Genomic DNA, 12,072 nt, shown 5'->3' with positions numbered 1-12,072 from the left:
GGATAATTTAAACAAAACATATTTAGTAGGTGCTCAGGTGAATTGCTTTGCTTTGGCTTGGATGGCTGGAGATTGTTTGACAGGAGAGCCAGGTGGTCGCCTGAGTGGGGTTTGAGATTTAGTGGGTGATTTCGTGTTTGTTGGGTTTGTAGTGGGTGGCTTTATTGCGGGTGACCTTGTTGTAGATGACGGTGTATTCTCATCCCTGAGGCTAGAAAAGCTGGTAATTTTGCGGTGGTAAGGGGTGCCATTGGGGTTGTCTGTGTGTCTGTCTGTGGTTTTGTCATTGCTTATGTCTGGGTTACTTTCAACAACATTTTCAGTACTCTTTTCAGCCTTCTCTTTGAGGTTCCTCTCAGACTTAATTTCGGCATTCTTTTCAGTATTTTTTTCAACACTCTTCTCCAAACCTTGTATCCGTTCAAGAGCCAAGACAGAAAGGCCTCTAAGGTCGGACTGTAGTTTACTGACGACCGAGCGCAAATCGCAGAGTTGATTTTCCTGTGTGGAGATGGTATGTTGGTGATGTTGGTTAGCGAGTTGGAGGGAGTGTATGAGATGGTCCTGCGCAGCGATCCGATCTGCGAGGGCATCTGAATGTGGAGATTGATTTGTGCTGTCCTTTTCAATCACCTCCAAACGCGCATTAACTGAGTCCGACTGCGTATCGAGGGCGTTGATGTGCGCGTCGACATTATCTAATCTGAGAGCGACACCATCAGCCGCACTGTCCACACTATCTAGCCTCCGGGATTGAGCGTGTATGAGTTGGTGTGTATCTTGGGTGGCTGACTCGATGTGGAGTATGACGCCTGCTTCGAATTTGGATCTGTCGCGCTCGAGACGTGCTTCCTGTTCGAGGGTGTCACTCTGCGATATCACTCTCCCTCTACCGGCCTCTGTGGGGTTGTGATTGTGATTGCGACTGCGACTGCGACTGCCACTGGTGTTACGCCAGTTGATGAAATTAGTCCATTTAGTAATGTTGCTCTCTTTAGCCCGGTTGGAGTGCCCATAATGCTCATGCTCGTCGTATTCGTCCTCTGTAAAGCTATCGCCGGAGACACTGGCGTTGTCTGTATTGTGAGTAGACGGCCTCATAGAGCTCATTGTGTATATCACTCAATTGATTATGGTTTAATGATCGTCGTCGTCCGCAACCACCATCGCAGAACGCAGAACGCAGAACGCAACACGCACACCAAGATGGACTCAACAAACACACAAAACACACAAAACACACACGATGCATACGCTGGTCCGCATTTCGACATGATCTGCGTCGGCGTAGGCGGAGGGCCAGATGAGGGTAATTTATCGAGGTGAGTGAGGCGACGGCGACACGCACGGAGCCAAAACCTAACACCAACGCACACGCAGCTACATATTCAAATCACATCACCAGCCCTGGGACGATGGCTGTGTAGCGATAGATGCCGGTTCGGGTGTGGGGGCCTTATCGCGGGCGATACGTTCGGATATCAGCATCGTGGATGATTTGCGGGAGGCTCTACCGGGCGACGAGTACGAGGGGGCTAGCTCGAAGGCAGACTCGAATGACACCGCCCACAAGAAAGTCACCGCAGACACCCGACACGATACAGACAGCTACCGGCTCGCCTCACGGATCTACACGAGTATCACAGCCTATCTGATCACTCACCCACACCTCGACCACCTTGCCGGACTGGTGATTAACAGCTCGATCAAGTTTGGCGCGTGCAAGCGTCTCGTAGGCTTTGAGAAGACTTTGAAAGGGATTGAGGTGGCTTTCGGTGGGCTGCTCTGGCCCGCGCTGGCTAGCTGGGCCAGTTGTGGTGGGCTCGTTGAACGGTTGCAGTATATGCAGATAGAACCTTTTGCGCAATTCGACGTGCCTGGGTATGTGCATGATGCAGGTAGTGGGAGTGTGAGTGGCACACCTTCACATACCGCCAATCACACCTTTTCGTGCACTCCTTTCCCAATCTCGCACGGCACTGTGGGTTTAGTGGCGGATGCACGCACACGCGCTGCTGTGCAGGTAGAGAAAGACCCTAACGAGGTATATGATAGTATAGCTTATTTCGTCGAGAAGCATTCAGATTCTGCGCACAAATGGCAAAAGAGCTTCAGTTTCCTCTTCTGGGGAGATGTAGAGCCGGATGCGATAAGCACACTCCCGCGCAATAAACCCGTGTGGGCGGAGGCCGCAAGGCGATTCGTGCTGGATGAGTTGCGGTGGGTGTGGATAGAATGCAGCTACACCAACGCCCGGCCGAACCACCTTCTCTTTGGTCACCTCAAGCCTGATTTGCTGGTCGATGAGCTACAGACGCTTGCAATTATTGTGGAGAGGTTTAGGCGGATGGGTGTAGAGCAGCTACGTAGTGTCAATACGAGCGAGTTTAGCGTGGGTGGGGGGAGTGGGAGCGGGAGTGATCAAGGTTATGCTAATGCTGATGAAGATATCACAGCTGCTCAGCACAACCACACTCACTCACCCATCGACAACGCCCTCGACACACCCTCACACCCCCTCTCGCATCAAGCGAGCCAGGCAGTGAATAAGGCGCTCTTCGGCGGGCTCAACCACGCATCGAGAACCGGGTACAATGAGGGATTTGGAGTGCACAGACACACGACGAGCAGACCACTACAAGGGCTCACCATTGCGATAACTCACGTCAAAGAGGATCCCATGTTAGGGTGTGATGTGGTGGGTGAGAGGATACTATCGGAGCTCGAGAGTAACCCAGCCACACAAAACCTCGGAGTGCGTTTTTACAGACCCAAACAGGGGGAGAGGGTGACGTTTTAGAGGAGATTGACTGATTCCTAAGAGCTGTTATGTATTTGTATTTATTTGTATCCAACAAAGCAGTATGCAGTTTGCAGTGTGCAGGGAGTAAGGTGAATAATCTACATCTTGCTGTAGAGAAGTAAGTAAGCTGTCTTGTCGTTGTTTGCGCTGCTACCATTGCTGTTATTGTTACCACTGCTACCATACTCCGTCTCCACGACATGATTTTCATCGAGGAAGTTCATAACAATATCGTCAATATGCACCCATTGCTTGAGATCTTGGCGTAGGACGTCTATAGTGTAGTGACCAGAGCCACTATTTTGGCCATGATGATAGACAACAGCGAATAATCTATAATGGAGACCATCAGCGGGAGTATTCCAAGGGGAGAGGATGGAGTTGGGGATGGAGAGAGTGGGTTGGTAAGTGATTCTCTTGTTGCTTTTCATAACGCCGCCGACGCTGTGATATAAGAAGCGCTTGAGGTGGATAATGAGGATAGGTGGGGAAGTGTCTATAGTGACTTGTTTAGTTGCGTCGACAGGGCCTTGTTTGGAGGGGGAGTAAACGCCGTGGATAGTTTCTGGCTGGGCTAAGTTGAGGAGGGCGTCTTCTATGGAGTGTATGTGATCTGGCTGTATGTCTAGTTGAAGGGGTTGGAAGGGCTCTAGGGTGATAGAGTCCTTTTGACCCGGAGTTTTGAGGGTAGATCTGAATTTACCACCGAACAACTTGGAAATGGGTGATTCAGTGGGGTTGGACGGGGTTGAGGGTTTGTTGAGCGTTTTGTTCTTGTGTCCCACTTGGAGCCATTCGTTGGAGTCATCTGGGCTATCGACTCCATCAAACCAACGAGTCCGCGGCTTAAGCCTGGGAGATATGCTCACCAACTCCTCGTGCAAGGTGTCCAAGAAGAAGCCAAGAAACTCCTCAGCGTCTTCCTGTTGGCCACGATGGATGGTATTGAACCTGTTGTATTGCTTGAGAGCGTCGTAAATGAGAGTGGGGGTGAAAGGTTCGCCAATGTCGTTCATGTCGTTCATGTCGTTGGTGGGGTTAAATTGCTGGAGAAAAGCAATGGTAGCGTCGAGCAAAGGAGTTTTGTTGAAGGAGAAGGGCAGCTGAGTCGACAGGCCAATCATCATTTGATAGAATGGCTGGCAAAATACCAGCGACTGGAAGATGGAATTAGCAAAGCAGAGGTTGCCGAGATTGATGAGGCCTCTGAGTTGGATATTGTTAGATTGCTTGTTCGCAATCTGATTAGATTCTTTATGCGCAATCTGATTAGATTCTCTATGCGCTATCTGATAATCTTCAACTGCCACTCGATCCGCACCTTTGATTCGAGTGGGTGGGTTGCTCCCGCTGTAGTAGACCAGTCCAGGTGATCTATCAGCCCGCGGTCTATAACTGCAGACGCTGTACAGGTTCATTCAAGTAGTGGTTGTTGACCGTTGACCACCAACGACCATGGCTTGCTCGTTCAAGGACCTCAATCTCATCGATGATTTAATTAAAAATTGTCAACGCCTTGGATATACTAGCCCCACTGAGATCCAGCAACAGTCGATCCCTTACTCGCTCCAATCGAGGGATATCATTGGTTTAGCCCAGACAGGCAGCGGGAAGACTGCCGCGTTTGCGTTGCCTGTTATACAGCTTCTGTACGATACTCCCTCCCCTTACTTCTGCTGCGTCCTCGCTCCCACCAGAGAACTCGCGTACCAAATCTCTGAGCAGTTCGACGCCCTCGGTTCAAGCATCGGTCTACGCACTGCCACCATCGTTGGTGGTATGGACATGATGACCCAGTCTATAGCCCTCTCCAAGAAACCGCACGTCATCGTCGCAACCCCTGGGCGCCTCCACGATCACCTCGAGAACACAAAGGGCTTCTCCCTCCGGAATATCAAGTTTCTTATCATGGACGAGGCTGACAGATTGCTTGATATGGATTTCGGTCCGATCATCGACAAGCTCTTGAAGATCCTCCCAAAATCACGCACAACCATGCTCTTCTCCGCGACAATGACCACGAAAGTCGCCAAACTTCAACGTGCCTCGCTCTCCAACCCAGTTAAGGTGGAAGTGAGTGACAAGTACCAGACTGTGTCTACGCTGTTGCAACACTACCTCTTCTTCCCCTTCAAACTCAAAGACAGCTATCTCATCTACTTGGCTAACGAAGTAGCTGGCCATTCGATGATTATTTTCACCCGCACTGTCGCAGATGCTCAACGCATTTCCATCATTCTCCGCAACCTTGGTTTTCCCGCGATACCTTTGCACGGTCAATTGTCTCAGTCATCCCGACTTGGCGCCCTCAACAAATTCAAAGCAGGTGGACGCAACATTCTCGTAGCTACCGATGTAGCTAGTCGTGGGCTGGATATTCCTAGTGTGGACTACGTCGTCAACTACGATACACCATCCAACTCTAAAGACTACATCCACCGTGTGGGTAGAACAGCGAGAGCAGGACGCAGTGGTAAGGCTGTCACTTTCGTCACTCAATACGACGTGGAACTCCTCCAACGTATCGAAAAATCTACCAACGTTAAAATGGAGGAATTCCCTCACGATAAACAGGCCATTCCCCTCCTCGTCGAACGCGTCAACGAAGCGGCGAGATTGGCCGCAGTGGAAATGCGCGAATCGCAGCAAAAGAAACGCAAAGGCAAGCATTCAGCGAGAGACGATATGGATATGGATGACGACGTTGCTAGTCTCCCCAAAACTACCTCCCAAGGCAAAAAGAAGCAGAAGAAGTTTTAGTTGGATCGTTTGTATATTACTTGGTTACTTATTTATTAATTACATATAGACACTACTCATTTGAGTTATCATTCTCATTCTCATTCTCATCCCTCTCATGCAATGCCGACGCAGGCTTCTGGAGGTGGCTGAGGAGTGAAGACTGTTGCTTCTTATTCGTGTTCTTCTTCTTACTCTGTCCCGCCTTCCCGCTCCTCTCTACTGGCCTCTCTGCCCGCTCAAAGAAGGAATCTGACTGGTGTATGCTGCTCTTCTTAAGCGCTGTCTTGTTATCCGCGAGTGAGACAGCGGGTGTTTTAGCAAATGGATTGGCGGACTTGGCGAATGGGTTGGACTGCGTAGTCTGCGCGGTGCCCGTCGCCATTCCTGGTATCGGTGGGGGTGGTATCGCCATCACCTCCTCGCTTAGTCTCGCCCGGCTGCTCTGTGGCGGTGAAAAGGTGAGTTGGCTGTCGTCAACTGCGTCCATCTTGCGTTTGTTTGAGGTGGTGGTGGGGTTCTCAGCGTGCTCTCCCTCCTCCGCCCCATCCTCCTCTTCATCGTCGCTAAAGTCAATAGGCTCATCTTCATCGCCATCTCCCTCTACGTCTACCACCTCCTGCGTCACATCCCCGCCCACGTCAACGTCATCCAGCTCTACAGGTGCGTCAAACCGCCTCTTCTGGTGTGGTTTCCGAGCTGGAAATGCAGGTGCGTGATTGCTGTGGGAGCTCTGACCAACCGAGCCGACAGGCAGTGTCGACAGCGGCCTGCTCATCAGTCTCTCTTCGTAGTTCATCCTCTTACTCCTCCCACCCTTACTCCTCCCACTCACCCGCATCTTCTCCTCCTTCAGCAGATAGATGCGATCCTGCAAACTAGGAAGATGAAAGAAGGCGGCGATCTTCATAGCTGCGTCGACAGAGCTGAACTGGTTCAGCATCCCCGCCGCATCCAGTGCTCTCTGCAAGCGATCCGCCTTGCAAGCCGTATTAATAAGCTGCAGGAGTCCTTTATCGATGGTGAGTTCATGTTTCTTGATGGCTTCTTCGAGGTTGGAATGTTCCTCGTCTCCTACATTCTCAGCCTGCCCCCGCGCGTGGCTCAGCACCAGCGAGTCGCGCAGTACGCCCTCCTCTAGCTGCCCCTGCTGCGTATCTAGGCCAAGCACCGGCATGCGCACATCCAATGTACTGATAAGCGGGCGGGGGAAGAAGGGGTGCTGCTCCCTCCCTTTCAAAATGAGGCATTGCAGCGAATTGCCCACCACGCCCACCGGCCAATACCGTTCTTGTTTGTCGCGCCCCCGCTCGAGTGTGGCTGTATCCAGCAACGGCACCCAACGCGCCTGCATGGGTGTCGCAAAGCGGTCCAGCATCGATAACAGTCCATTAGAGTCAAACATGACGGGTATCTGCGGAGTGTGAGTGAGACAGTCCGCCGAATAAAACAACCCCACTCACATCGACATCCACCGAGAAACCCAGCCAGCGTATCTCGCCACCCTGTCCCAACGGCACAGCACCACGCTGAACCCACTCGAGTGTAAACAGATCCATAACGTCGTACTCCAAATTTTGGAGTCCGTTCACAGCGCCCCCGGTAGATCGGGAAACGATGATGAGATACTGTCTACTCGCGCTCGCAGTCACCATCTCTTTGCCGTGGTTGAGGACATACCTCTGTATGCCACTAGTCGTGAAGAAGCGGATGAGGTGGGTGGAAGGGGTAGATGAGCATACGACGACGACGCTCGAGGTACACGCGACTAAACTTGCCACCTCCCCGTCTCCCAGCCGCACACTCCAGTCTTGCTGCGCTGACCAGCTGTCGAAGGGTTTGTAGACAACCATCGAAGCTGCTCCAGCTGCTCCGGCAGACGCATACACCGCACCTGCCTCCCCGAGCGCGCACAAGGACGACTTGAAGTGATCCTGGAAACTGTAACCGCGATGCGCACTTTTGTCGTGGAACTCTACCGTGATAAGATTGTGCGTGTCTTGGTCTACCGCGTGCACCACCCCAACCATGTTGAACGCTAGGTAGCGTCTGTCTACGCGCAGAGGTGTGCTGCCTGGTTGGAAGGGGCGTTGACCTCCGTCGTATACTGCTGCCGAGGTGTGCTTCCGCTTTGAGTGGGTATACTCATCGTCATCCAAATTACCATCACCATCGCCATTCTCCTTGTCATCTCCATCTATTGCGAAATCATCGAGATTGTCTTGGTCTCCGTCTCGCAGCTCACTCAGTTCGCGCAAAACCGTGTCTTCATCTTGGCGCGACTCCTTGTCTTCATACCCGAGCGCATGTCCAGCCTTGCCATTAGCAGTGTGCATCTCATCGCCATAGAGCACCTTGCCACCGCATGGCGGCTCAGCAGCATCAGGCACAGGTCTAAGCCATCTCGTAACTGACGACGAAGTATCGATAAACGAGAGCACGTTCTCCGTCGGATGCCAAGCGAATGCCGTCACGAGTGACTCAGCCTTAGTTTTTGCAATCACCCTCCTGTCGTCGATGGACCACACCAGTACATTACCATCACGACCTGCACTAGCGAGATAGCGACCATTGGGCGACCACTCCACTTCTGACACGTCCGCTGTATGTCCATCGTGAGACAGACTGCCAATTTTCCTGTATGTGGATGTATCGATGATGGCAATGTCGCTTGCACGCGTAGTGCAGACGATTAATTTGCCAGAAGGGTGCCAGTGCGCTGCGACGCCATATTCGGAGCTGAAAAAGACGCGTTAGAGTGTTTGCAGAGCCAGACCAAGATAAAAACCCCACTCACTCCGCGTCATCGGCTCTGATAATCCCGTCGATTGTCTTGATGCATTCGAACTGGCTGTGCTTCTCCTTCCATATCTTTATCGAGCCGTCTGCGCTGGAGGTGGCCAAGACGCCGCCGTTGGGTGCCCACGTAGCACACCTGACTGATTTTGTGTGTCCCTGCAGCAAACTGACCTTGAGGTGATCATTCAAATCCACTATTTTCACAATAAGTTCGTCAGAGGCAAGCGCTATACGCTTAGCACGCCCTCTAACCCTCTCGACGCCGATCCAGCGCGCCGGGAGAGAGGATTTAACGAGGAGCTCGTTGAAGGAGTTGTCGGAGAGGTTGAATGACCGCACGCAGCCATCTTCGCAGGCTGTAATGACTAGTTGGCTCGTCGCGTCGAGCGACTGGATCGAGTCCGTGTGCGCATCTATCACCTGCGACTCACCCAGACTCTGGTCGCTGTTCAGACTAAACGCTCGCAGCATCGAGTCATTCCCCGCCGTGTACAACTTGCTCCCGTCTGGCGAATACAGCAGACGGGCCAATCCCTCGGAATGGCACCACAGCGTGGAGAGGTGTTCCTGCTCGCATCGTTAATTTGTATCGCAGTTCACCCATTCCATACATACAGACGGCGCTACACTCATTGGTAACTTTACAAAACTCAACGACGCGTCGCGGTATCTGTGTCTACTATCTGAAATACAAAATACAAAATGGAAATTTAAATTTAAAATAAAACTACAGCAGTTTGTCATTGCAGTGTGCATTAGCCCAGTTCACGCTTTAGACGCGAGTTCAGCTGGTTTTCCGGTCAGATTCGTGTCAACCTCGACACACTACACGACGCTCACCAGCTGGACTATACCAACGGCATCATCTCGAGCTCGCTCGTAAGCGTTATCGCAATTGCCTTCTCAGCCGATAACAGCGGTCTACACATCTGATAGGACTTGGCGTCAATTCCACTCAGCAAACCGCCCAGGATTGTGTATTCTCAGTGATGCGGTGGCTGGTTGCAGTTCACCTGCAGTGTTTGTTTGTTTGTGGTGTGCTCGCTGGTCAGCATACACCCACAATCAGCTTGATTTTCTGATTAATCAGGCTAGGCGGGATATTATCAGAGCTAAAAGATATACGCAGCTCGTCGTTGTCTACGTGAAGAGCGCAAGTGCGAGTGAGACTGATACCATCACCTTTAACACGCACAAACCAACTCTATCGAATGCCTCTTTGTCGTGTGCATGGTACACAACCAGCGCCTTTGGCTGAGTTTTGCTGACCTTCTCGACGACCTTCTCGGCAGATCTCAAGTCTTTGCAGAACGAAATCGACTTTGTAGACGGAAAAAGCTGCATACATCCCTCACGAAAGCTATCAGCTGCTTAGTCCTAACATTCCCAATGTAAGCACAAACAAAAGCTACCTGTGTATGATTCTTGATAGAGTTTAATTGTGACAGGCATATAGCCAATGAGAAGAGCGGACAGTGTAATTAAATTAATGCGTTTTGTCCAATGAATAGGCTGTTTGATCAGTGTTTACCGAACCCACACTCATAATCTGGTTTGCGCTTGATCAGCTTGAGGATCTCGTTACAATGAATTTTGCCAGCAGTGCTGTTTTACGTTCTCAGTCAGTCCATTTTAAGCAACTTACGCAACTGGCAAACAATCACCCCCACATAGTTACACATTGACTCGAGCAAGCAAAGACAAATGGCTCGAGTGACCGCAGAAATATCTCTCTAGTCTCATGACCCTTGCTATGATTCTCTTCTATTCTGTTATTCTTATCGAGATATCTACTCAGATACTTGAAGATTGACTGGTTTCTGATTAGGTCGTTTTCCAACTTCTCCAGTGCAGCTAACTCCTCGCAGCTAACCTTATGCGACATCTTATAGCCAACTTTACCTTAAATTGACCTATTCATCTGTACTTATCAACCTTGGCCGTAAGAAATTTAGGGCTAGATTTGGCCTCTCGCTTTTCTGGAGTCATCCAAAGGGTTCTGTTTGAATTGTGTATTATAGCTCACACGCTTTCAGGAAAACAGTGATAAACATTTCATCACCCTTCTTCACCCCGATAAAAGTCAAAACTTTCAGATACAAAGACACACACAAAGTAAAGTAAAAAAGAAATGCAGAAATTTACAATTACTGATACCACGACAACCAGATAATTAACCTAAATACACTATATTTAATCTTAGATAAGATCAGCTACGTTCAATGGCATCTCATCAATTTGAGTTGAGTAGAATTGCTCAATTTCACGTAACATCTTGACATCATCCTCTGTAACAAAGTTGATGGCAACACCCTTTCTACCGAATCTACCACCTCTACCGATTCTGTGAATGTAGTTTTCACGGGAAGCAGGTAAGTCGTAGTTGATGACAAGTGAAACTTGTTGAACGTCAATACCTCTAGCCAAAAGATCAGTGGTGATCAAAACTCTTGAAGAACCTGATCTGAACTCCTTCATGATAGTTTCACGTTGGTTTTGGTCCATATCACCGTGCATAGCAGAAACGGTGAAATCTCTAGCACCTAATTGTTCAGTCAACCAATCGACACGACGACGAGAGTTACAGAAGATGACAGCTTGAGTGATGGTAACAGTCTCGTACAAATCTGCGAGAGTGTCCAATTTCCATTCATCCTTGTCAACGTTGATGTAGAACTGCTTGATACCTTCCAAGGTCAATTCATCACGCTTGACGAGAATTCTAATTGGGTCACGCATGAATTTCTTTGAGACATCCAAAACATCAGCAGGCATGGTTGCAGAGAAGAGAGCAACTTGAGTTTCACCTGGGAGGAGTTGGAAGACCTCGTAGATCTGCTCCTTGAAACCACGGGACAACATCTCATCAGCCTCATCAAGACAGAAAATTTGCATGTGCTGGGTGCTGAGAACGCGTCTGTTCAACATATCGTAGACACGACCAGGGGTACCGACGACGACGTGAACACCGTCTTGAAGCTTAGCCATATCCTCACGAACGTTCGTACCACCAACACAAGCGTGACAAGTGATACCCATGTAGTCACCTAAAGCAACAACGACCTTGTGAATCTGTTGAGCAAGTTCACGGGTAGGAGCGACGATAAGAGCTTGAGTGCCCTTGATAGACGCGTCGATTCTCTGCAAGATGGAGACGGTGAAAGTGGCAGTTTTACCAGTACCAGACTGGGCTTGAGCGATAACGTCGTTCTTCTTAACGACAGGCATAATAGCGCGTTGTTGGATAGCAGAAGGACGCTCGAAACTGGCGGTGTGTGTGTGAGTCACTGGGGATACGCCCAAGCCTATTGACCCACCCGTATGCGTAGATACCTCTCAACAACTCAGGCTTAAGCTCCATGTTGTCAAAGTGGTCGACGACCTCATCGTAGTTCGACTCAATGAGTCCTTCGTTAACTTGCATTTCGTTGTCTGCCATTTTACTCGTTCAAGTTGGGTTACAAGAAGAATTTCCACTCGAGTGGCTCAGTACGGCTTAGACGCTACAAATTTGAAAATGTTACAAAATAATCTTAAATTGTACTGAATTTCTGGTTGAATCGTGCTCTATTTGGTAGCATTATATTTCACGCTCTACTCCGCTCATTTTGATATCCTTCTTGTACTTGTGCGTGATTTTAAAGCTACGCGATGAGATTGTGAGTATTTGACGGGCTATAATGCACTCAAACCCACGTTGCTCAAAACCCCCTATTCTCCTGTGCACAGCT

The 12,072-nt window shown here is 49.9% G+C and overlaps 7 protein-coding genes across 7 annotated transcripts; 2 read left to right on the top strand and 5 right to left on the bottom strand.

Moving 5' to 3' along the window:
* Positions 1–33: 33 nt before the first annotated feature.
* Positions 34–1,110, bottom strand: J056_001626 (uncharacterized protein; the record flags this gene model as incomplete). The annotated part of the gene is made up of 1 exon (XM_009271254.1): positions 34–1,110. The coding sequence occupies one exon, from the start codon at positions 1,108–1,110 to the stop codon at positions 34–36; it is 1,077 nt and encodes a 358-aa protein (XP_009269529.1).
* A 96-nt stretch (positions 1,111–1,206) lies between these two features.
* On the top strand, positions 1,207–2,800 carry J056_001625 (3',5'-cyclic-nucleotide phosphodiesterase; the record flags this gene model as incomplete). Its single annotated transcript, XM_009271253.1, has 2 exons — positions 1,207–1,322; positions 1,381–2,800. 2 exons carry the CDS (start codon positions 1,207–1,209, stop codon positions 2,798–2,800), a joined length of 1,536 nt encoding a protein of 511 aa, XP_009269528.1.
* A 101-nt stretch (positions 2,801–2,901) lies between these two features.
* On the bottom strand, positions 2,902–4,221 carry J056_001624 (putative ubiquitin carboxyl-terminal hydrolase 3; the record flags this gene model as incomplete). The annotated part of the gene is made up of 1 exon (XM_009271252.1): positions 2,902–4,221. The coding sequence occupies one exon, from the start codon at positions 4,219–4,221 to the stop codon at positions 2,902–2,904; it is 1,320 nt and encodes a 439-aa protein (XP_009269527.1).
* A 37-nt stretch (positions 4,222–4,258) lies between these two features.
* On the top strand, positions 4,259–5,563 carry J056_001623 (ATP-dependent rRNA helicase RRP3; the record flags this gene model as incomplete). The annotated part of the gene is made up of 1 exon (XM_009271251.1): positions 4,259–5,563. The coding sequence occupies one exon, from the start codon at positions 4,259–4,261 to the stop codon at positions 5,561–5,563; it is 1,305 nt and encodes a 434-aa protein (XP_009269526.1).
* A 52-nt stretch (positions 5,564–5,615) lies between these two features.
* On the bottom strand, positions 5,616–8,974 carry J056_001622 (Minichromosome loss protein 1; the record flags this gene model as incomplete). Its single annotated transcript, XM_009271250.1, has 4 exons — positions 5,616–6,956; positions 7,006–8,281; positions 8,340–8,908; positions 8,957–8,974. 4 exons carry the CDS (start codon positions 8,972–8,974, stop codon positions 5,616–5,618), a joined length of 3,204 nt encoding a protein of 1,067 aa, XP_009269525.1.
* Positions 8,975–9,324: 350 nt separating this feature from the next.
* On the bottom strand, positions 9,325–10,226 carry J056_001621 (uncharacterized protein; the record flags this gene model as incomplete). The annotated part of the gene is made up of 4 exons (XM_009271249.1): positions 9,325–9,354; positions 9,405–9,481; positions 9,541–9,701; positions 10,012–10,226. 4 exons carry the CDS (start codon positions 10,224–10,226, stop codon positions 9,325–9,327), a joined length of 483 nt encoding a protein of 160 aa, XP_009269524.1.
* Positions 10,227–10,540: 314 nt separating this feature from the next.
* Positions 10,541–11,780, bottom strand: J056_001620 (ATP-dependent RNA helicase eIF4A; the record flags this gene model as incomplete). Its single annotated transcript, XM_009271248.1, has 2 exons — positions 10,541–11,606; positions 11,659–11,780. The coding sequence occupies 2 exons, from the start codon at positions 11,778–11,780 to the stop codon at positions 10,541–10,543; spliced, it is 1,188 nt and encodes a 395-aa protein (XP_009269523.1).
* Positions 11,781–12,072: the final 292 nt, after the last annotated feature.

The sequence above is a fragment of the Wallemia ichthyophaga genome (genome assembly GCF_000400465.1).
Source record: "Wallemia ichthyophaga EXF-994 unplaced genomic scaffold scaffold17, whole genome shotgun sequence".
Classification (NCBI taxonomy): domain Eukaryota; kingdom Fungi; phylum Basidiomycota; class Wallemiomycetes; order Wallemiales; family Wallemiaceae; genus Wallemia; species Wallemia ichthyophaga.
The sequence above is the reverse complement of the archived record's forward strand: the minus strand, read 5'-3'. Positions and strand labels throughout refer to the sequence as shown.